A 26,449-nucleotide genomic window follows, 5' to 3' on the forward strand; every position below is an offset into this window, starting at 1 on the left:
GATGAGCATTCTGGGAGACCTGCAACCAACAGAACTGAGAAAAACATCACCGATGTGCATGCAGCTATGAGGGGAAATTGTTGGATCACCATCCATAGTTACCAGAGGATGTGCAGATTAGGTTGAGTTTAGTCCATTATCCCTGAACTGCTTTCAGCTAACCAAAAAGACACTCTGGTTTCTGTTGCACAAGATCTCCTTGATTGTGTTGAGAATGATGAAAACTTTGTGTAGGCCTCTGAACAGGTATCACCAAGCTTTTGGCAAAATTTGATGTAAATTCTCTGCTCAACTTTCTCTGTCATAGTCAATGCGATGATCATATGCTACACACATTCCTTCCAATTACTGCTATAAACAGTGGAAGTGAGCTAGAATGCTGGAACTTAGTGTACATGCACAGCGGAGTTCAAGGTCAATCTGTGTCAAATGGCTTCACTCTGCATGCTTTGGCTTCGTTACTGTGGCAACAGTTCAGATACTTATTGATCAGCCCACGTATTATGTTTTTTTTTTAAACTATACTCTAGTGACCTATGGTTGCATTCTTCACCTGTCCTATATGAATGTACCTAAATACATGTAGCATTCCCATGTGGTTCTTCCTTGGTATAGGTTCCATGGTTGTTGTTCATGTGGTTGTAATTCAGTGGGGTTGAGTGGTGAATTCAAATGGTTAGGGTTATACTTTTGTATTTAGTTGTACTGGTTAGGTGTGGTTCCCATCGTATTTTGTGAAAGTGCATGCAATCATCTGGGCAGGCATTTTGCTAATCTCTATATAATCTCTTTCGTCAACTGTATAGACAGCGATTCCTTGGAACATAGCTGGCATTTCTGGGATAGTGTATTATAGGGACTCGAGTGTCTAATTATTGACCAGGTCAGGTCGTATTTTTCCTTCTCTTCTTTGAGTTGCAGGATGAAATTGGCCAGTAATGTTGCATGCTGTTTAAGGATTTTTCAAAAGCTGGCAATGTGATTTCAATATCTAAAAGTTCGACAACTAAATTCGACGACTGGCACCCATGCCAACGCTGTCTCCTTCATTGGACACGAAACTTGTGAAGACTTATTGGGGCAAGCGAAAGCGAAATCGGGATGGCACCTGTGCCCAGCATCGCTTTTCTGGCACTTGTGCCCGTGACATGTGTAAGAATTTTCGAGCGAGATCGTCGCCAGTGCCCCTGGACTGGCTCTTGTGCGGATGGCACATAAAATACACCATTTTGAGCGTGGCCGTTGCCAGTACCACCTGACTGGCCTTTGTGCGGGTGACACGTAAAGGCACCCACTACACTCTCTGAGTGGTTGGCGTTAGGAAGGGCATCTAGCTGTAGAAACTCTGCCAAATCAGATTGGAGTCTGGTGTAGCCATCTGGTTTCACCAGTCCTCAGTCAAATCGTCCAACCCATGCTAGCATGGAAAGCGGACGTTAAACGATGATGATGATGATGATGATGATTCTTCTTGATCACACACACTCTCTCTCTTTCTGACTCGGTAACCATATATCTCTACAGCAAGGTACCTGTTTCTGTCTCTCTGTCACACTCTAGCCTTTCATCATCCGACACAAGATCACCTCCTCCAATGCCCCCTCCCCTCTCAAAAGATCTTTGTCTTGTAAATTATTTGTTGACCCTACCAGTGCTGGTGCCATGTAAAAAGCATCCAGTCCACACTGTAAAGTGGTTGACATTTGGAAGGGCATCCATCTGTAAAAACCTTGCCTGTGCTGATGCCTTGTAAAAAGCACTCAGTCTACTCTGTGAGGTGGTTGGTGTTAAGAAGGGCATCCAGCTGTAAAAACCATGCCAAAACAGACACTGAAGCCTGGTGCAGTCTTCTGCCTAACCAGCTCCTGTCAAACTGTTGAACCCATGCCAGTATGGAAAGCAGATTTTAAATGATGATGATAATGATGATTGAGTTTTGCGTTTCAGATTTCAACCTTTTTTTATTGCATATTTGTAAAAGAACTTACCACTTTTTACTTCTGATAAACAAACCTTGTAACTGCTGACCTGGTTGTAAAACATTATTTTTCATATCATCAGTGTTTTAAGATGAAAAGGTGGAGTTTGAAGGAGATGTTATTTGTAAGAAATCAAATGACTGCACAGTGACCTATTCCCCTTAGACATCTCAGAATACTACTACCACATCATTCTTGAAATGTTACCCCACTTAAATAAATATAAACATAAATACTATATTATGTATAAAAATCTAACAATATGAACTAGTACACACATGGCTATGTGGTTAAGTTTGCTTCACAGCTACATGGTTTTGGGTTCAGTCCCTCTACTCAACACCTTAGGCAATTGTATTCTACTATAGCACCAAGCAGACCAAAGCTGTACATGTGGATTTGATAGACAGAAATTAAAAGTACCTCATTTTATGACTGTATATATGTGTGTATATCCATCCATCTTCTCTGCCCATGATTCTTGGGAGGGTCATGGGAGTAGAGTCCTCAGGCATCATCTCCATAGGGTCCTATCAGAAGCAACCATCATTAGATTTTCAGGCTGTATTCCTAAGTGCAACCAACTGAGACTTTGGATATTATCCAATCATCTCAGTTTTGGTCTACCCCTAGATTTCCTGTTGGTTGGCTTGGCTTGAAGAGTCTGTCCTGCAGTTCTTTCTTGTAACATTTTAATCACATGACTGTAGCACCAGATCTGTGACCTCATAATGTAGAGAAATAGCAGTTTGAACTGAGGAGACTCCCTGATCTCTGAGCTACACACTCTTTTTGCGTACTGTTACACCAGAGACTCTTCAGAGAAACTCCTTTTCAGCTACTTGTATTTACAATCGTACTCTTTCAGTCATTACCCAATATTCATGACCATGGGTGGCGATAGGCACTAAAACTACATTGAAGATTGCAAGTTTGGCTTTTTTACTCCCTTTTGAGGATCAAATGCTGGAGCTGTTGCATTACTATGCTATCACCTGCAACTCAAGCATCCAGTTCAACCTCCTACCTTCCATCACTTGTGAATACAGCCCTAAGATACTTCTTCACTTCTCCCAGTGATATTCTGCTAACATGCAGAGTGCACTGGGACGTGTTTCTTGATAGGACCAATATCACAATCGTTACAACAAAAATTGTTATCTCTCCCTTGCAGCATTTAGCAGTGAACCCATTCAGTGCATGCTGGAGATCACTTTCTTATGCACAAAGTAACACCATGTTGTCTGCAGATATCAGCTGACAGATCCTACACCCACTGATTTTGATATCACTTCCACAATGGCCCTGCATGTCAATCCAATTCACAGAAACTACAAAAAAGGAGAGGTGATAAGATACATCCCTGCCAGAGTCCAACATCCATATTGAAAGGTTTCTACATAGTACCATTTACTTGAATAGAGACACCTGGGCATTTGTAAAGGGACTTCATGGCAACCAAAAAGTGTCCATTAATCCAAAATGCAGTGGAAATTATTTTGTTCAGTAATTTCATCTTTGGCTATAAAATGCTGTGGACAAAAGTGACTTAGTGTGGTGCTAGGTGCAAAAGAATCCCCTGATTTAACCAGGAAGTTAGAAACACCACCTGAGCAAAGAAGAAGGCTTACATAGCTTGGTTAGGAAACTAATCTCCTCTTTTACATAGGTGGTACACTGAAGCACAAAAAGTTGCCACAGAGCCTGTAAAAATGTCTGTAGCTGAGTCATCGGAGAACTTTAGGGTGAAGCTGGACTCAGACTTTAGATTGGCCAAAGAAGTATTCTGAAGACCATCCTCCGACTTTATAACAAAAAACCCTCTTCCACACCTGCTATTTAAGAACTCTACTGAGGTTCTTTCTATAGAGAAGAGTGTCCTCAGGGTAGGGGAGAAAATATTTTGCTGATCTCCTCAATCTAGTTGTGATATGCGTGTGTTAGTGTCTCCTTGTCTTAATATTACATGATAGTTCTAAGTGAGTGTCACTGTCATAGAATTAATGTTATATATATCCAATATTCTATGAAATCATATCTTGCCTTGGAGAAATATTACTTTAATTAGAAACAGGAGAGGTGACATTTGCCTAAATATGCAAGCATGGAAAAGTAGATGTTAGAACAATGATAATAATGATCAATAAGCTTCCTGTCCTCTAACATTGCTGAGATGCGCCCTCTGTAGCTCAGTAACAAATATGAAGGAACTGCAACTGTCATGCTCTGGCCAACTCCCCTGTTAGTCTGTGTAACAAACTATCCAGATTGTTAAACCGTATAATATACAATTAAGTACAAAATTATGGAATGAGCTTAGTGGTCCTCCAACTAGGGTGGGACCATGGTATTTGTGGTGCAATGTTCTGTGAATTAAAACTAGTGAGTTGGTTAACTATTATGTGCCATAATAGATCTAGAACTATTCAATAACATCAGTAGAGTGTTTAAAATTTTTTCTTCTAATAATTCTAAAATTTATTATTCAACTAATTAATTGTTTTCACCTGAATAATTTCCCTTGTTAAGTTCTTCGGTTGAAGTTTCTGTGAATTCCTGTTCAACATTGGCTCCTTTGTTGGCTTGTATATATATTTGTTAAATTTTTATGTTGATGACTGGAGGAATTCTAAGATTAAAGTCTCCCCTACATTGTGTGCTTGTACAAATGCACATGTTTTAAAACTAGTGCACAAAGGAAAAAGTATGCACACATTTTCAAGAAATTAAATTTTTTTAATTGAAGATGATTTTTCACTTAGATGTGCACATAACTTTGCAAAGAAAGAGAAAATTTGCACACAAGTAAATTTCTGCACACTCCCACTCACAGCAAAAAATTAGGAAGAACATTGTCCAAGATATTTTTGTCATTTCATTATATTTTTGTTTACATTGTTCTAAAATCTGAATTTAAAAAATTTTTTTAGACATATGCTGAGATGGACCCAACAACTGCAGCTCTTGAAAAGGAACATGAAGCGGTTAGATGAAAATATATTTCTGATTTCTTTAGTTATTGCTGATACTTAAGTCTCAAGTTAATTTTCTTGATTAATGAGTAATTTATTTCTCTATATAATGCTTATTCCTTTCAATAGTACTGTTTATTTAGATGTCAGTGTGTGATATATGTAACTACAAGAATATTTCAGTAAGACTTTGTCTGAATGCTATAAGGTTCACTAATTTCATTTGTTGTTTCATAATTGAAAACTTTTTTTATTCAGACAAGATTTACTTAAGAATGAAATTCTAGTTAGAATTACAAATAAACTATTTGCTTTTCTTAGTGTCTTTTGTTGTCAGCAGGAATGAATAAAACAAAATTTACAACCAAAGTATGTAGATCTAAATTTTATGTAACGCTAAATGTTTGTTATGAGAGTATCAGGCAGTGTTTAGATATTATTTTGGAGTAGTTTATCACTACAGAATAAAAAAAATATATAGAGAGAGAGAGATTGATTCAGCATGCTATTGTAGCTTGTAAAGAAAATCCCAGGATTAATCATTATCAATATTATCCATTGGTAGTTCTTGATAGATTAAGGATATTTTTGAAATATAAAACTAAACTATTAACTTGAGAATTTTGGTAAACATTTTGGAAGCTTTCTTTCATATTTCATCTTTTTTTTGTTATAGATCACAAAAGTCAAGTATATTGACAAAATACAGATTGGAAAATATGAAATAGATGCCTGGTATTTTTCACCTTACCCTGAAGAGTATGGAAAACAACCCAAATTATGGATTTGTGAATATTGTTTAAAATACATGCGTTTGGAAAAATCTTATCGATATCATCAGGTAAAGTGGAAAACTTGTTCACACCATCCAGTAAGACCAGCCTGATCTTTCTCTCTCCTCTTGTTTGATTTTGTATAAAACTGTATTTATTTTCTTATTGCAGAGTCAGTGCACATGGCGCTATCCTCCAGGAAAAGAGATTTACCGGAAAGGAACTATATCTGTTTTTGAAGTGGATGGAAAAGATAGTAAAGTAAACCTAAGTTTTATTATAGATATTTTATCATGTTCTTTCTTCCAATACAGTATTTTTATTGTTACTATAGTGAATGCTATTCTATATGAAAGCTGATTACTTTGCTTGTTCTAATATTTTACCTATTTTTTTCTTTTTTAGATCTACTGTCAGAACTTATGTCTTCTAGCAAAATTGTTTCTTGATCACAAAACCTTATACTTTGATGTGGAACCATTTCTTTTTTATATTCTCACTGAAGTTGATAGACAAGGTTGCCATTTAGTTGGTTACTTCTCAAAAGTAAGATGTTCAGCTTTTCTCTTAATTCTTCTGATTATCATTGTTATGTTGTGACTGTTAAGTCTGGCAATTAAAAAAAAAAAAATCTATCCTTACATGTCACAATTTGTAATTTTTATATCGTTGTATTGGATATATAATATAACAAAGTAGTGGAGAAGAAAGTATGTACACGACGCATCACTATTCCTATATCAAATGTTCACAGTGAACTGCTAGTTACATGAACTGCCAATCACTCACACTTAAAGGTTGGTTGGAATCCTTCCACAACGTCTCCCCTTTTTAGAATCAGTTTCCCTTATCTCCCCTTTTGAGAATTGAACTCCACTTTGAGTTTTAATATCACTTACATTTAGGGTTCAATTCCAGTGTTTCCATTCTTTTCCGTTTTCTAGTGCTATAACGTATAGTTTCAAATTGTTTGGGTGTTGGTACCTCAAACGTGTCATACAATACTTCCATAGGGATTTCATTTCTCATGACTGTATTTTCTGTGAATCTTTTCTTAAGCTGGTTAAAGTCTTTTGTATTCAGTCTTCTTTCCTTTTACCAGGAATATCATTTTCCAATTTGTTTAATTATCATACCGTCCTCCCAGCTTTCTTTACCATATCTATAGATTTAAAAAAAAACTTTGTCACCTAACTTGAAGAATTTTGAAGTATTTTTGTTGTTTGTGTTTTTTTTTTTTTTCACTTGGTATTAGCTTATCAAAAACAGATCTGACCTTTCTAGCAAACATCAGTTCTGTGGGTCACATGCCTGATGGTGTATTCGGATTAGGAGTTACTTGGTACACTCTTAGAAATTATTGGAGTGCAAAATCGTCCATCACTTCATTGTTCACCTTTTTCAATACCCTCTTGAAATGTCAACAAAATGCTCTGCTTGTCCATTTGACCAAGGATGACAGAGCAGAGTGGTGACATGTATGATAACAAATATTTTACAAAATTTTCTGAACTTGTCTGACATAAATTGAGTTCTATTATCTGACACAATGGTATCTGGAATACCATACCAGGTGAACAATTTATGTAAAAAAACTTATTGTAATCGCAGATGTTGGCTTTTTACATTTATGCACTTCCAGCTACTTTGAAAAAATATCCACCATGACAAGGTAATATGAACCCTTAAGGGGACCTGCATAATCAATATGCAGTCTGGCCCATGGAACACATCTGTTTTTGGCCACGGTTGCCATTTAGTGGTAGGTGATTTTTCAGCTAAAGCATACCCTCTGCATGCTTTCACTGATTCTTCAATGTCACAGCCCATTGCTGGCCAATATACATAACTTCTCACTAATGATTTCATTCTTGAAATCCTTGGGTGACCCATATGAAATTCCGTTAATAATTGCTTTTGTAGTGTGGCAAGCACTACGACTCTTTGTGCATACATCAACACATTGTCACACAATGAGAAATGGTTTGCATTTGTATTGTGCATATTTTTATCTCTTTTAGCCTTCAGTATTATTTTCATTTTGATAATAAATTTATCATTTTTTGATTTCAATTTTATGACTTGTAAAGTAACTGGCAGTTCATGAATGACATTACACAAAACATTTTAAATTTCATTTTCTGCTTGCAAAGCAGCAATAACAGTATCTTCAAATGGTTCTGCATTTTTCAAAATCAGTTTTGATAGACAGTCTGCATGACCTAGCTTCTTGGATGGTATATACTCCATCTTGAAATCATAGTTTAATAATATCATAGCCCATTGTTGTAATCTATTAGCAGTATGGGTAGGAATTTCTTTTTTTGATCCAAATATCAATAATAATAGATGGTGATCAGTCTGTAGACGAAAACTTTTACCATATAAAAATGTGTGAAAACTGCTAAAGCTTCTTTTTTGATTTGACTATAATTTTTCTCTGCTGCTATCAGAGAATGTGAGACATGAACCACTGCCTTCATGTTCTAATTTTTATATTTATGTAGCATTACTGCTCCTATACCATACTCAGAAGCGTCTGAAGCTACAACAATCTCTGCTGCAAGATGAAAGTGTGCCAACAACAAATCAGATGTTAGAATTTTTTTATTTCATCAAATGCCTTTTGACAGTTTTCCGACCAATTCCATTTCATATCTTTTTCAGCAAATTATTCAGTGGTGCCCACATCTTATGCACATTTTGAATATAATTTTGGTAATAATTTACCAATCCTAAATATGCTTGTAAGGTCACTATATTAATCAGAGAGGGCATATTTTTAATTGTGTTGCCCTTGACAAGTCTGGTCGATGTCCATTCTGTCAATGATTTGTCCTAAATATCTTATTTTTGGTAAGAAAAATTCACACTTTTCTTCACTCAAAGTAAAGCCATAATCCCTAATTGTTTTCTAATACATATTTTATGTGCTCTTTGTGTTGATCCCTGCATTCACTTTTAATGAGTATATCATCCAGATATAGAATTGTAAATTCACAGTCTGCTAACATTGCATCCATAATCTGTTGAAAAATTGCTGGTGCAACTTTTAAGCCAAATGGTAACCTGATGTATTTATACAGTCCTTTATGTGCGTTAGATATTTAGAGCATTCATCATCTACTCTAATTTGTAGGTACGTGTCAGAGAGATCCAATTTAGAAAATATCTTTCCATTTAATTTCACAAAAATATCATCCGGAGTAGGTAGCAAATAGTGGCACATTTTAAGACATTTGTTTAAACTAGTGGAAAAAGCAGCACACACTCTGATTTTATCATTCTTTTTCTTAATGTACACAGTTGGTGCTGCCTATTTAGAATATTTCACTTTTTGGATAAGTCTAAGTTTATCTGTTCTAATGCTGTGAACAGTACAGTTCATTTTAATTTAAATACTAGTATGGCGTTATCCTGTATTTAAAACTGTGCCTTTGTTTTGGTACACAGACCTAATTTATCAGACAGAACTTCAAGAAAATTATTTTTTCATTTTTTTTTTTCAATTCATCTGACAACTTATCTGTACTGGAGGAAAAACCATTTTCATTTTTACAGAAAAGATTTATTGGGAGGTTCCATAAATTAAACAGTTCCATCCAGTCAGTACCGAACAAGTTTGTTGTATTATTTAACACAAAAGAAGGAAGAAATCTGTGAGAAGGTAGTGGAGGTCAGGAGAAAGAGTGACAGAGTGATGACAGGAGTGTTAGCATTTGAGGAAGAAGTGGTGAGGGTGATTTGTGGGTATGGTCAGCAAAGTGGAAGAGGGATCGCCAAGAAAGAGCAGTTCTTTGATGAAATGGCAAATGAGTGGAACTTACAAAAGGTTGATGAATTGGTTTTGGGCATGGGTGATTTTAATGGACATGTTGGGAAATGGATCCAGGGCTTTGAGGGTGTGCATGAGGGAAATGGAATTGGGGAGAGAAATTTGGAAGGAAGGATGCTGTTGGAGTTTTGTGATGAAAAAGAGTTGTATGTGGCACATACGTGGTTTAGGAAAACAGAAAAGGAAGGTGACTTTCAGTGCAGGAGGGAATGAGACAGATTGATTTTGTGTTGGTTGGCAGGTAAAACAGAAAATGTCAGAGAAATGTGAAGACAATACCAGGGGTGTTGCAGCACAGGTTGGTGGTTGCTGACTTGGAGAAGAGGAAAGTTATAAAGTGTGTGAGAAAGAGAACCGTTGAGAAGAGGAAGGTGTGGAAACTGAAGGAAGAAGAAACAAGAGCAAGGTTTGAGGAGAGAGTTGGGGAGTTGGTAAGCATTGATGCACCAGATTTGTGGAAGTCTTTTAAAGAAGGAGTACTAAAGGTATGTGACAAAGTGTGTGGAAGGATGAAGGGTAGGAGAGATCAAGGAAATATGTGGTGGTAGAACGAGGAGGTAAGGGATGTGATAGCAAGGAAGAAGGAGGCGCACAAAGCTTTATGTAATAATAGGACTGAGCAAATGAAAGCCAGGTATAATAACATGAAGAATCATGCAAAGAGGGTGGTTGCGAGATCTATGAGGAAGGAGGTTGAGCAGGCTGGATAAGAACCCAGATAGTGTTTTGGTTTATTAAATCAATGAAAAGTGATGGAAGAGATGTTGAGGGAGGAAGATGTTTAAGGAGGAGTCATGGAAGGTTGAATTTTAGTGAGAAGGACAGGGGTAGAGTTTGGAAGGAGCATATAGAAGGAATTATGAATGGGATCAGAAGGTGGAAGTTGCTGTGGTGAAGAGGGTTAGTCAGGAAGAAGTAGTGGAGGCAATGAAGGAAAGGAAAACAGGAAAGGCAGCTGGTCCATTAGAAGTAAGGAGATAGGGATTGCTGTGATGATGGAGCTCTGCCAGGGCGTGCTGGATGGAAGAGGATTGCCAGATGATTGGGCACTAAGTGTGGTGGTACTGATCTTCAAAGGGAGGGGGGGTGCAAGAGGAGTAAAGTTATTGGAGCATGCAATGAAGATAGTGGAAAGAGTGTTGGAGAGGAGAATTCGGAAAGGGGCGGATGTGGATGAGATGCAATTTGGTTTTATGCCAGGAAGGGGGACAATAGATGCAGTGTTCATTGTAAGGAGATTGCAAGAGGAATACTGAGATAAAGGGAAGGAGTTGTACTTGTGCTTTGTTGATCTGGAGAAGGCATTTGATTGGGTTCCATGGAAGGTGATTGAGTGGGCATTGAGGAAGAGAGATGTACTAGAGGTAATAGTGAGAGCAGCGATGAGTTTGTATGAAGGGGTAAAGACAAGAGTAAGAGTTGGATCAGAGCTGTCGGAGGAGTTTGCGGTGAAAGTTGGTGTGCATCAGGGGTCTGTGTTGTTACCATTGTTGTTTGCAATAGTGGTTGATGTGGTGACGGGGAGTGCAAGAGAGGGACTGTTAATGGAGATACTGTATGTAGATGATCTTGTTCTGATGAGTGAGATGATGGAGGGATTGAGGGAGAAGTTTCGGAAATGGATGGAGGCGTTTGAAAGCAAGGGTTTGAAGGTAAACCTCAGGAAGACAATGGTGGTGGTGAGTGGGTGGAAGGAGAGAAGTGTTAGTGAGTAAGGTGGATCCATGTAGTGTATGTAGGAGGAGGGTAATGGCAAATGCAGTGTTGTGTACAAGATGTGAGAAATGGATTCATGGTAGATGTATGAAAATGAAGAAGGTGACCCCAAGACTTTCAAGAGAGTTTGTTTGTGGAAGATGTGAGAAAGGAGCTGGAGGGCTGGCGAAGTCAGTGGAAACACTATGTGATGAGGTGGAGACAGTGAAACCGTTTTGTTATTTGGGAAATAGAGTGGATGTGAAGCAGCTGTGACAGCAAGAGCGAGACTTGGCTGAGTGAAGTTCAGGAAATGCAGAGCATTATTATATGGGTAAAAGTTCTCATTGAAGATGAAAGGAAGGGTCTATAGGAGTTGTGTGAGAGCTGCAATGCTGTATGGGAGTGAGACATGGTGTTTGAGAGAGAGAGATGGCAATTTTGAGAAGGACTGAGAGAGCAATGGTGAGAGAAATGTGTGACGTAGGACTGTTTGATAAGAGGAGGTCTGAGGACTTAATGGGGATGCTGGGGTTGAAGGAATCAGTGGAATGGCTGGCAAGGGCGAATGGAATGCAGTGGTATGAGCATGTGTTGAGGAGGGATGAGAAGCATGTTCTGAATAGGGTACTAGAGTTTGAGGTAAATGGACAGCGAAAATGAGGTAGACCAAGGAAAATGTGGAAGGGACAGGTGGAGGAGGAGATTGGGAAGGTTGGTTTGAGAAGGGAGGACGCCCAAAACCGGGCAAGATGGGGAGATGGTGTGAGGGCAGTTGCAATAGCATTGAGGTAGATCTGGCCACCCCTGTTAACAGGGACAAAACCCGGATTCAAAATGATGGATGGATGGAAACACAGTTATTTTTAAAATGTAGACCACTGCACCTATAGCATAGATTCAGTCTCGACATTTTTTCTCTTGTTTCTTATTCATTACTGGTTGACATGCTTGAATCTGAGAGCAATCTTTCTCTTCAATTTTATTTGCATCATGTTGTAGATTAATAATCCTCTGACATTCTTTTGTTACTGCCTGTACAGTTAAATTTTGGTCCTATTCTAATTTTGTTAATATCCAGGAACATATTTCTACATCTTTGTTTGCAGTAAGCCCTTGAACAAAAATTAAAGACTTGAACACATCCAGGGTTAAGTCATTCTATTTGAATTTCTCACTCTCCGTTAATCACTCTGACATAGGTGACGAAATCTTCATCTTTTTTGACCAAATTTAACCATCGCCAGCAATTATTGAACAGAGAACTTCTTTCACTGAAAATTTTCGATACAATATTGTTTCATCGAAACAAATCCCACTTGGCTTCTTTGGCAGAATATAATTACTATATTTTTCGTGTTCTTAAAAGTAATCGATATTTTTTTCTTGTCGGACCAACTTTTACACTCTTCATTAAAGATTTCTTCATGTCTACAAAAATATCCAGAGAAGGTAATATCTTCTTCTGGGTTATATTTGAATTCTCCAATTGAGTTTGCTACGCTGTCTGGTGAGTACAAACCTGAAATATTTTCAGACTTCTGAAGTATTTCTGACATGGTTGGAATCCTTTCACAACAATCTGAAACAAAGAATGTTTGCTGTAGTTTTCCTTAATTATATTATCCCTCCCCGCCCACTTTTACTTCATTCGGGCATTTATTTTAGCGACTTTTATTTATCATATAACCAAGTTTTACCTTTTAATTGGAAAGAGATGTAATTTGACATATCAGTTTACACCAGTATACACACGTGCACACAACGACCTTCTGCACTGTTTCCGCCTACCAAATTTCACTCACAAAGAATTAGTCAACCTTAGGTTACAGTAGAAGACATGTATCCAAGGTGCCATATAGTGGCATGAAACTTGTAATCACTTGATTGTGAAGCGACATCACCACATGGCTATATTTGGATGTATGTCTGTATATTTAGTATAAAATGCTTCATGTAACATCCTCAAACAACTTAAGTAGATTCTAACAAATAGTCTCTGAGTTCTTGCAGTTGAAAAAGATGTCCAGAAAGTTACCCCTCAACAATTATAATTTGAGGTCAACTGAAATACTTCAGAGAATATATGTATCACTGCCTATTTATCTCTCTTCGGTTGTGTTACCATTGTAGTATCGAATTGTTCATTACCAACAATTCAAAAGAAACCCTGTCCCTACCTAGTGACAAAGCTTGTACTCTGTATGGAAACTTTTGCTGTTTAACCATCTGAACTTGATCCAGTCTTTTGGAATTTGAAGTTAGAATCATCTCCAACATTAGAATCCATACTTATAAACTTTCAAGAGAATATGAAATGATTTTTTTATTGAAATCTCAAAGCCCATATAAAGCTTTGAATAAAAGCATGTATATATTGCGCTGTAAAACCACTTTGGATAGAAGAAGTTGAGGGCTCCCCATAAGACTTCAATTCACATTTCTTGTAGACATGACACATGTTCTACCATTATACCAAGCAATTCTTCAATTTTTCTTTCATTTTAGAAACATTATTCTGACCAGCAACAAATTGTATGTTGTTGATGGGTAGCCTTCACCTTATTTTCTATCCCCAAAGAGTTTTTGAACCCAATATTTACATGGTATTATTTATGGAATTCCAAAACTGAATTAGTTTATGTTCTCACAAAAGTTTATAAAATTCTTATGTCAGCAACATACAATTCTCACTGGTAAGAATTAAAGTTTATAAATGAATAGAAAAATTCAAAGGATTTCATTGGTACAGTAGTATAATGCCTGTCATGTCTACAGGAAATGTGGGTTCAAGTCCCACAAACAGCCTTCATCATTTTCTATCCAACAGGGTTTTCAATTCAATACACACACACACACACACACACACACACACACACACACACACACAGGGTGCATAAGATATTTGAGGACAGATTTATGTTTATCAAAAAAATGCTATGAGGATAAAAATAAACCTTCTTTTCTATAATGCTATTCAATAAAGCCACCTTCATTTTCAACAACTGCTTATATACGAGATCTAAATCATCTACATGCTCGAATCAAGTGGTCCTGGTTCATTTTGGACTTTACTCTGACTATAGCAGCTTTCAAAGAATCTTTGGTGTTATGGGTGTGTTCATTGACCTCTCTCTCAAAACGCTCCACAATGGATTGAGATCTCAGGGATTAGGAGGCCAAATGTTAGGGGTTATGTGATCATGAAAATGTTCAGCCATCCATTCCTGTTTTACTAGAGCCATGTGTGATAGTGCAAAGTCTTACTGAAACACATATGTCCTTCCATTGCATACAGTGTCTATCCAGGGCTTAACAATTACTAGCAGTGCTATGTTTCAAACCAAACTAAGTAACACCGATGTCAAATTTGAGCGAAATCCGTTGAAATTGGTAAACGTTTGACTGAAAATGGGTTGCAGACAGTTTGATTGGGAAATCCCATAAGGAATCGGTTTATTGATTTTTTCCACTCATCGATTGTTTTTTATTTTTTTTTATTTTGGAGAACTTAAAGCATTCAAAGATCTCATGAGTCCTAAGTAACGCTGGCATCAAGTTTGAACAAAATACATCAAAATTGGTAAAAGTTATGGTTGAAAATGGGGGTGTAGCCAATTTTAATGAGAGAAATCCTATAAGAAATCAGTTTATCGATTTTTCATCCTGATTGAATGGAAAACCCCATAAGGAATCATTTTATTGATTTTTCACCCCAAATAGGACTTAACCGAACACAACATTGCTGATTAAAAAAATCTATATTTATACTTTAAAGTTCACCCAACCCAGTTCTGTAGAATCAGTGCCGCAATGGTAACCCATGGGTTGGTAGTTTGACCGGCAGAGGTGATCAGATTGCACATGCTGGCCCTTTTGAAACCATCGCACCTATCATCTAACTCTCCCTTGGCCCATGGGTTGGGAGCCCTTCCAGCAAGGAAAATAGAACACCCAAAAAGGCTCCCGATCCTCTGTGTCAGAAGAGATTATCAAACAGTAAACAAAAAACTACTTCACACCATAGATATCTTAACATGAACTACCATCATTAGCTAAAGCTGAGAGTAAGAGTATAGCTATTGAAATTACATATAAAGAAAAGAGTACAAGAATTTAACTTTAGGGTCCTTCTTATGTGTTTTACCTATGTAAAATGACAACTTATCTTATAAATGATTTGTATACAATTAACACTGTCAAGTAAACAAAAAAATTATTTCACACCATAAAGAACAACTTAACAACACTAACTACCATCGTTAGCTAAGGCTAAGAGTAAAGCAATTTATGGTGTGAAATAGTCTTTTTTGTTTACTTCTTTATCATGGTTGCCATTTTACCTGATAAATATTTAAATATTCTAGGAGTCTTCATTTAGCATTAATCGTTTACTAATTACATATTATTGGATGTCTTATAAGATAAGATGTCATTTTACATTGGTAAGATGTGTAAGAAGGACCCTAAAGTTATGTTCTATTGGGTCATCCATAAATAATACAGTTTTTTTATACTTTTATTTTTCAAAATTATGATAAACAAAGTTATTTTTTAATCTAAAATAAATGCTCCTTGATTTTCTACAATGCTCTTCCATCTATCTGGTTGACTTGCAAGGTCCCTCTTCCTAAGTTCACTTATCCATGATGAAAAATATTCCTCCAGCACTGTTTTGACTGTGTCTACAGAATTCATATTTTTTCCGTCGAAATGATTTTGAAGACTGCTAAATAAATGATTATCAGATGGGATAATGTCCAGCGCATATGGTGGGTGGGGCATTGTTTCCCATTCAAACTCCTCCAGCCTGTGGAATGTCATCCTCGCCGTATGTGGCTGAGCATTATCCTTATGAAAGAACACCTTTCATCTTGAAATCAACGATGGTCATTTTTCTTCAAGTGCAGGTGTCGATGAATCGTTGAATGACCAAATCCAAGCTTCTCTGTTATTTCCTCAACAGTTATGATGGGATTTTGTTCCACCAGGGTTTGCAGGGCATCCTTGTAGAGCTCTACAGATCTTCCAAAACAAGGCTCGTCTTCTAGACTGTAGTTTCCGACTCAGAATTTCTGGAACCACCATTGAAACTGGCTTACGCTTATTGTCCAATTCCCATATACTGCATTAATATTCCTCACACTTTCCATTGTGTTGTTGCTGTTATTGAACTCGTATTCAAAATATGCTGAATATGCTCCTTTGTCACTTCCATTATAGCTTTGAAAATATAACTGTCAAAATCAAACAGCACTTTTCAAAACCTGCACTAAGAATAAGTACAAGGTAAAATTACTACCTGCTTTTATAGCAAGTTGATGCAGGTAGTTTATCCCATCTCCCTCCGACTTTTAGTTCATGCAATTGGAAAAACCACATTATTTATGGGATGACCCAATCGATCCCTCCGACGCCGCACGGACATCATCATAAAACCGGCTGATAAAGGTGGAGCCGTGGTGGTATGGCGCGCAGACCTCTACAAGGCCGAAGCTCTCCGCCAACTTTGAGATACCTCATTCTACCGCCCTCTGCCCTCTGACCCCACGCCCAGCTACCAACAGACTGTGTCCTCTACTATCCATGACCTCATCCTCTCCTCCCGTCTCTCCGCCACGGCCTCCAACCTTATTGTTCGCACCCCACGCATCCCCACCATTTACTTCCTCCCCAAGATCCATAAACTGAACAACCCTGGCCGCCCCATCGTCTCTGCCTGCAACTGCCCCACCGAGCTTATCTCAAAATACCTAGACCGTCTCCTCGCCCCCCCCCCCCCTAGTGGCTTCTCTCCCTTCCCAAATTCATGACACTAACCACGCGCTTCGTTTTTTCAACTCTTTCTCCTTCCCTCCTGGCCCTTCTAAGCTTCTCTTCACTCTAGACATTCAGAGCCTCTATACGGTGATCCCCCACGATGAGGGGCTGCGTGCCCTTAAGTATTTCCTAGACCAACGCCCCAACCCACAACCTGACACCTCCACACTCATTCGTCTGGCCGAACTTGTCCTATCTCTTAACTGCTTCTCGTTCGCGGGGGATATCTACCAGCAGAGCTCGGGAGTGGCCATGGGGACGAGAATGGGCCCCAACTACACGAACCTGTTCGTTGGTTATGTTGAGGCCCAAATATTCTCAAGTTTCACTGGTCCTACTCCCGAACTATACGGTTGTTATATCGACGACTGTATCGGTGCTACCTCACTCTCCCTCGAACATCTTGACTCGTTCCTCTCTTTCGTTCAATCCTTTCATCCTGCAGTCCACTTCTCCTGTACTATCTCTGACACCTCTGTCCTCTTTCTCGACATTTCGGTCAGCATCCTTCAATCCACTCTTAGCACCTCCATCCACTACAAACACACAGACTCACACTCCTATCTCAACTTCTCCTCCTCCCACCCTAGACACACAAAACTTTCCATCCCCTATTCCCAATTCCTCCGTCTATGCAGACTTTGTAGTGACAGCCATGACTTTGAGACTCAGTCTCAACTCATGGCTCGCCACTTTAGCCTGTGTGGATATCCACCCACCACCATCTACACCGCCCTTGCCAGAGCACTTCCGTGGACCGTGCATCTGCTCTCTCCCCCCGAACCCGCCCTGCCGTTTCCCGCCTCCCTTTTCCCCTCACCTACCATCCCACCACCCTACCCCTCCAATGCACCATTCTCCGAGCTTTCCGGCGCCTCCAGTCCGACCCCTCCACCTCCCACATCTTCCCTAATCGACCCCTCCCCTCCTTCAAACGAGCCCATAACCTACGAGACCTCTTGGTCCACAGCTTCTTCCCCAACCCAACCTCTCAACCTGGCTCGTTCCCTTGCTCCCGCCCACGCTGCCGCACTTGCCCTTACCTCTCCAACACCATCCTCCTCACCAGCACCCATCACCGACCCTATCGCATCACCGACTCCTTCACCTGCACTTCCACTAACATTATCTATTGTATCTCCTGCTCTCTCTGCCATTCTCTGTACATCGGACAAACGGGGCGCCGCCTGGCCGACTGATTCGCGGAACACCTCTGAGACATCAATGTTGGCAATGACACCCCGGTGTCATGCCATTTCCGTTCTGCCGGTCACTCCTTGCAGCAACACCTGTCCGTGTTTGGATTGTCCATGCACAGGGGCCATCTGGACTCCCGTTTGCGCCGTGAACAGGATTAATCTTCTCTTTTCGCTCCTTTGCGCCACATGGGCTCAACTCCCCTCCCCTTTTCATCTAACCCCCCTCCCCTGTCTCTCTCCCCACCCTCCCTCCTACCACCCATCTCTCCCCTCTCCTCCCACCCACCTCCCCTCCTCCGACTCCTACTTCTCTGTATGTCTCATCACCTCTCTTCACTCCTACTTCTCTTCACTCCTACTTCTCTTCACTCCTACCTCTCTTCACTCCTACTTCTCTTCACTCCTACTTCTCTTCACTCCCACTTCTCTTCACCCCTACTCTTTCTCTCCTCTCTCTTACTCTCTCTCACTCTTACTCTCTTATTCTCTCTCACTCTTACTCTCTTCTCTCTTACTCTCTCTCTTTCTCTCTCATACTCTCTCTCACTCTCTTTCTCTTCCTCTCTTTCTTCCTCTTCCCATACCCACCTTCCCCTCTCTTATATCCACCTTCTCCTTTCCCCTTCATCATCAACCTTCCCTCATAAGCTCATCCCACCCCACCCAACACACTCCTACTCTACCTTCCCACTCCACCCCATCCAATTCCTTACACCCACATACCCCTACCTCTACCCCCACCCTCAGCCTAACCCACTCTCCACCCATGCCTTCCCCACCTTCCAACACCCTCACATCACACCATGCACACACTACAACTGACCAACTCCTTTCTCCCCTCCCCATTTTCACACATGCATACGTCATGATCACCAGCCTTCTCTCTCTCACACACAGTTCCTCATTCTTCGATCACCGTTCTTTCTCCCCCTTTGTTATCTCCCTCTTTTCTTAGCTCTCCTGTGTAAACTTTCCAAACTTCCGGTCAGCAGAAGCAATGATAGATCATTGACCAAACACCATTCAATTTTTTTTCTCCTTGTTTTCTCCATATTCTTTCTGTTGAAGAGCGTAGCTCGAAACGTTAAAGACTTTCCGTATTCCCGAGCGTCATACTAATACATCCTTTTGTTGTTTACACCACCTGTCCTCGTCTGTTGTTGTTTTTTTTCGTACATTCTTATATATATATATATATATATATATATATATATATATATATATATATATATACGTGTGTGTGTGTGTCTTTTTATAATATTTTTAGAGTTATATGAAATAATACAAGTTGATAGTTTGTTACTTGATTTTGAACTCAGAATTGCAGAGAAGGTATCCATCCCCACTAACTTTTACAGAAATGCCACACAGGAGCCTATTTGTGCATTATAATTCACCCCTACCCATCAAAACTAAGACAGCCTACATATGAAATGAGTTCCACAGGATGTTATAAAACATTGAGGTAGGAGACAAAATAACCAGCATGATAAAATTCCTTAAAGTCTTTATAGAGAATGTTTTTCCAGACTCTTTCACTGAAAAGAAAACAACTGTCAGTATGGAAGTTGCAGAAATCTATATGGAAATTATGGAAATTCGACAACTGAATTTTTTATCTAAACCTAGAAATAATGAATATTAAAACAAAATTTTGTACAGAACCTCACAGTGAGGGATTGTATTGGAAATCTGCCTACAGTTCTTGCCAAATCCACATGATGTAACTGCCGTTGGCATATCTGAAGAAATAACCAAACTTGTCCAAGGACTTAGACTGCATTTCTCCAAATAATGTTCTCTACCTTGGTCCACCAGGATCCAAGTCTAGACTGATCAAGTTGATATTCTCAAGCTCTACCAAAGCATTTAGTCTTGGACAAGGCTTAGCGTGAAAATTGGATTACCTTTTGAACTCATCCTGGCTTACTACCTAATATACACTTAAAGCTACTTGCTGTAGCTTCTTTGCATTGTGACTCAGCACTGTATGAAAGTTTTAGCCTATGCGATGACAAATATGGAAATTTGTTAAGTCTGGTGAGACATGGAAAAAGGATACCAGCTGGTCTGAGGATAGTATGCCCATAATGGTAATGGAAAAGTTCTGGGAAACTAAACAAAAACAATGCGTCATCCCCTGTATATCATCATGATCGGCTTAAATCCAGATACAAATTACTGTCCTTAAATGCCTGAAGTTTATGCTATCTGATCCACCTTTTTGACTCTTACATCAAAGGTATTAACCTCGATTCCATTACAGTCACAGAAATAAGGGCACAATGGTGTTTTTAGCTTGGCTAGCTACTTGTTTCACAAGAACTGCATTGTTCTGGGGGTGTTTGTTCAAACTTTTTACCAATTCCTTGTGATGATCTGAACAAATCATAACGTATTTTTCTGTGAATATATATATATAAACATGTCAACACTTCTACTCGGAGTCTCTCCTCCCCACCCCCAACTACCATCAAGACACACAGCTTTTTGACATCCTCAGAACAGCATCTAAGAGAACAGCCACTTATGTTTTCATTGCTAGTGATTGGTTGGGAAACCTTTTGTTGGCTGCAAAGTGTAAATGATTTCTTTGATTTAGTACCGGATAATGAGCTGGTCCCAAGTAGTCACTTCCTACACTAGAGGCAACCACACTTTAGGTCTACTCTTTACTACTATTTCTGAAATAGTTTACGGTGTTGCTGCAGAGGAACCTTTAGGTGACTCTGATCATGCTATGATCATTGCCAATTTGGTTCTTATTCACATAAGCAAAAATTATCACTACCTCTAAACTGCTCACTTTGACTGGAACTCCTGCTGCACCAAGTTACAATGCTCAATCAGGCTTGTATTTTATGATTCTGGAGATGTCACTACTGTACTTCAGAACATCCTGAACTTAATCTGGGCTGTGCTTGAAACACCACATAAGTGCATTAAAAATCCCAAGCATGCAATTTAGGAAACTGCAGCAGTCTGACTTACCAGTAAAGAACATTGTGATGCTGAACAGGAATACAGACGACATGGAACACAATAATGCAATAGATCATCTAGTTATCTCAAGTAGGTGACTAAAAAGGCAGTGCTTGAGTTTGAACAATGTGTAGCAACCAACTCTGTTAGCAAAGTGTTCTGGAAATATGTACATTTGAAGCAGAAATTCGTTCTCCGGTTGGTCCTCTTTGCAATCCTCACACAGGTCAGATTACTGATGATCCCAAAGAGTGTGCAGAACTTATTGCTGAATGCTATGTTGGCATTTTTGCTGTTGAAAATCCCATTGTACCATTTTTTCCACCTCTGACATCAAATTACACTTTACTCTTTTACTTGTTTCAGTCATTTGACTGTGAGCACCGCCTTTAGTCGAGCAAATCGACCCCAGGACTTATTCTTTGGAAGCTTAGTACTTATTCTATCGGTCTCTTTTGCTGAACCGCTAAGTTATGGGGACATAAACACACCAGCATCGGTTGTCAAGCGATGTTGGGGAGACAAACACAGACACACAAACATATACACATACATACATATATATATATACGACGAGCTTCTTTCAGTTTCCGTCTACCAAATCCACTCACAAGGCTTTGGTCGGCCCGAGGCTATAGTAGAAGACACTTGCCCAAGGTGCCACGCAGTGGGACTGAACCCAGAACCATGTGGTTGGTAAGCAAGCTACTTACCACACAGCCACTCCCGCATCTTTGGTTTACACCTGCAATACTGCAATATCTTCTCAAGAATAAGTGCAACTGTGCCTCTTCTGGTCTTGATGGTGTTAACATATCTGCTTTTCAAATGTGGCGGGTTCTTTCTTTAGCACCAGCTTTTATTCTTCTTTCAATTCTGCCTTAATAACTATGTCACTCCAGAGCAGTGGAAAATTGCTAGCGTCATTCTCTTGTTCAAAAAGGATGATTGCACATCACCTGGCTATTACTGTTTAATCAGTCTTACGAGTTACATTGCCAAACCAAGGGAGTCCTATGCCAGAGAAACTCTTTGGAACTTGTGGAACCCTGTTTTATTTGACCCTCACAATTTGGATTTATCCCTAACTGCAGCTGTTGTGGTCAACTCGTCAAGTTTCTTGAAGATATCACCCGAATCACTGATGACAGCTCATTGGTAGATGTTATCTATCATGACCTTACTAAAGCCTTTAAATCTGCACCACATAAAAACTTATGACAAAACTCTCTGTAATGGGTGTAAGAGATGATCTTTATAACTGGTTTAAGTTCATCATTCTTAGTTGAAAAAAGGTAGTCATGTTTTTAGCACAGCATTCTGACCCTATGAGATGATATCTGGGATCTGTTCTTGGACCCCTACTACTTGTGTATCTTAATGACATAGATGCTAGCTTGAAAAATTTTAGTATTGAAATATGCTAATGACACCAAGCTGTACTTTGAGATAAAAAGAGCAGATTCTATACATTATAAATCTTTCCTTCAATCAGACCTGGATACAATGCATCAATGGATAACTGACTGACCTTTGTCAGCTGCTCTCCAGCTATCTTTTTTAAAGCTGTATGGCTATGGTATATCCACTCTTAAAATTGACATCAGTAATCTGAAACCCCTATCTTGCTCAGAATATCAGAAGTCTTCTGAGGAAAGCATGCCTGGCCTAAGGGAGATATTATCTTGCTTGAAAACAGATGAGAGTTGGTGATAGAGGACATTTGGCTTCAGAAAATCTGCCTCAACAAATTCTGTCTGACCCATGCAAGCATGGAAAAGTGGACATTTAATGAAGAAGTGACAGTTACATTTAGTTAACAAAGAGTGTACTAATATTTTTCAGGAACATTGCATGTAAATGTGTTTTGAGATAAATTTCAATCACATCCTTTTTGTTTTTCTGAGTTGGAATTGATTGGTTTAGATATTTAGGGTTTTATGTAATTTGCATGATATTTGTATGGTATTTACATTGTAGTTGAATGTAATTTGAATAATAGCTGTATATAAGTTGTAACTTAAGTGTGTAATTAAAAATACTATTTTCAGCCTGATTAACTGAGGGAATAAGGGTTCAAAATAAGTAGCTGTGGCATGGAATATATTAATCTAGGGTCAGAAGACAAATATAAATTATTAATCCTTCTGCAGTTAGTTGTAAGTGATTGTACATAGATTTTCTGATATATCTAGAACCAAAATATCTGACTGGATATATTATGGAAGGCGGAGGGGATAATTATTTTTCTTCAAAGTATTTCTGGTCATGGCACTTTATTCTATTTGCTTCAATTTACATTTTCTTTTTTGAGAATAGGTGCCAGAACATTTAAGAGAGTTCCTCAATATCGTAACATATAATATAGAATAATGAAATACTCTTTTTTTATTGTTGTAGATATGAGAATGTTATTCTCTTAATATCAAATTGGTTTAGATATGAGGGTTTTGTACTCTTAATATCTAAAACAATCAAATTAGTTTTTGATTCATAGATATTTATCTGTTGAGTGTTTTAATGCTATAAAAAACAGAATCAAATATCAACCCTATGTGCCCTAAAGGTTGGTCAAATAATCCAAGTAACTAAATATGTATAAAGTGAGAGCTCAATAAATTTCTATCAAAAATAGACTGGCTAAAATTAACTATAAAGGAAATTGATTCGACATTTATAAAATTTTTCAAATCTACTACTGCTGGCAATCATCCCATGACATGAGTAAACAAACATTCCCGTATTACTTTAAAGGATACTGCAACTGGAAGTTTAGGAAATCATCATCATATCACCAGTTTCCCCACTTTTCTATGATTCCTGAATCAGATGGAGTTTATTGAGGCAAATTTTCTATGGCTGGCTGCCCCTTCCTATATTGCCAGCTCTTACCTTTTTCTAAGCAAGGTTATATTTTCCCATCACAAGACATGTTTTTAAAGACTTTTGGAAATGAATGACACTGCTTGTATGATAGTGATGCTCATTTACAACTATCACACAATGTCAAGACAACACACACACATATATATGATAGGTTTATTTTTCTTTCAGTTTCTGTCTACCAAATCCACATACAATCCAGGGCTATAGATGATACTTGCCAAGAGTATCATGTAGTGGGACTGAACCTAAAACCATATGCAACCTTCTCTTTAATACAGGAACTCTATCCCAGTTTAGGTGTCTGGTATTTGATTTTCCATGCCAGCATAGAACAAGGATGTTGAATGATGATGATGATTTTATTGAATAGAATTTGTTTATTAATTGATTGAATTATTTTTTGTTCTTACAGGAAAAAGAGAGCCCTGATGGAAACAATGTAGCTTGCATCTTGACATTACCACCATTTCAACGGAAAGGCTATGGCAAATTCTTAATAGCATTCAGTAATTTCTTCTTTTTAAGCTTTTACATTATTTTATCATGGTTGATCTAAGGTTGTTTATAGTGGGTCTATTCAGTGTTGGTAGATGACACATTTGTAGTTGTATTCAGTCTACTACATTTACCAAACTGATTCTCTTTTTATAGTTTCTTTGGTTAAATCACCATAGAAATACATTTCTTCATCACTATATGAACATGTAAGTATACTTATACATATATATAGAAAGAAATAAGCAGAAAACTTGTGTGATATTCAAAGCTATATAGAACACACACACTTTTCAGCAAAATGGGGAAATAATTACATAACAAGTAGAGGCGTTATGTAATCATGCCTTTCACACCTCATCAGTATACTGTCCAAATATGTTGAATCTCTGAATATATATTTTCTCTGTTATGTAAATGGTCAAATTGCAGGTCACATAAATAGACAAAGCACCACTTCAAGGAAGTCAGAATGATGCCATGCCTGTGTCAAAACCAGGAAGTAAGAGAGAAATAGAAAAGGAAAAAAAGAGACAAAAATAAAAAAGAAAGACAGGATCTAGCAAATTGTCATGGCCAAGGGGCTGTTAGGGAGAGGTCATTAGGCCATGAACTAGACAGAGGTAGCCAATTAGACATAAATACATGTCCAATACAAAGGACGTAAACCATATACAGACACACATGCAAGTATGCACACACAGACACACACATACTCGTCTACTTATATATATATATATATATATATATATATATATATATATATATATATATATATATATATATATATATCATCATTGTTTAACATCCGCTTTTCATGCTGACGTTAAACGATGATGATATCATCATCATCGACATCATCGTCGTTTAACGTCCGCTTTCCATGCTAGCATGGGTTGGACGATTTGACTGAGGACTGGTGAAACCAGATGGCTACACCAGGCTCCAATCTGATTTGGCAGAGTTTCTACAGCTGGATGCCCTTCCTAACGCCAACCACTCAGAGAGTGTAGTGGGTGCCTTTACATGCCACCGGCACGAAGGCCAGTCAGGCGGTACTGGCAACGGCCACGCTCAAAATGGTGTATTTTATGTGCCACCCACACAAGAGCCAGTCCAGGGGCACTGGCAACGATACACATACATATATACACACACACATACCGATATATGTGTCTATACATACATATAAGTATACACATATATACATCTATGTACTGATATATACACAACCACACACACAGACACATATATATATTTATTTACTAACAAATATACATACGCATGTGTGTATATCATCATCATCATCATCATCGTTTAATGTCCGCTTTCCATGCTAGCATGGGTTGGACGATTTGACTGAGGACTGGTGAAACCGGATGGCAACACCAGGCTCCAATCTAATTTGGCAGAGTTTCTACAGCTGGATGCCCTTCCTAACGCCAACCACTCAGAGAGTGTAGTAGCTGCTTTTACGTGTCACCCGCACGAAAACAGCTACGCTCGAAATGGTGTCTTTTATGTGCCACCCACACAAGAGCCAGTCCAGGGGCACTGGCAACGATCTCGCTCGAAAACCCTACACGGCCAGTCAGGCGGTACTGGCAACGGTCACGCTCAGGATGGTACATCTTATGTGCCACCCGCACAAGAGCCAGTCCAGGGGCCCTGGCAACGATCTCACTTGGCTTGCCGGGTCTTCTCACGCACAGCACATTTCCAAAGGTCTCGGTCAGTAGTCATCGCCTCGGTGAGGCCCAATGTTCGAAGGTCTTGCCTCACCACCTCAGCCCAGGTCTTCCTGGGCCTACCT

General features: G+C 38.8%; 1 protein-coding gene across 2 annotated transcripts in view; it reads left to right on the top strand.

Annotated features, from left to right (window-relative positions):
* The window catches only part of LOC106873138 (histone acetyltransferase KAT8), a 63,461-nt gene that overhangs the window by 30,141 nt on the left and 6,871 nt on the right, over positions 1-26,449 (top strand). For both annotated transcript variants that reach the window (XM_052969537.2, XM_052969539.2), the window contains 5 exons: positions 4,910-4,963; positions 5,628-5,792; positions 5,896-5,985; positions 6,130-6,270; positions 24,554-24,647. In XM_052969537.2, the coding sequence (XP_052825497.1) occupies positions 4,910-4,963; positions 5,628-5,792; positions 5,896-5,985; positions 6,130-6,270; positions 24,554-24,647 (544 nt within the window). The remainder of the gene's footprint in view (positions 1-4,909; positions 4,964-5,627; positions 5,793-5,895; positions 5,986-6,129; positions 6,271-24,553; positions 24,648-26,449) is intronic.

This window comes from Octopus bimaculoides, chromosome 7 (genome assembly GCF_046866305.1).
Source record: "Octopus bimaculoides isolate indiv1 chromosome 7, ASM4686630v1, whole genome shotgun sequence".
Taxonomy (NCBI): Eukaryota; Metazoa; Mollusca; class Cephalopoda; order Octopoda; family Octopodidae; genus Octopus; species Octopus bimaculoides.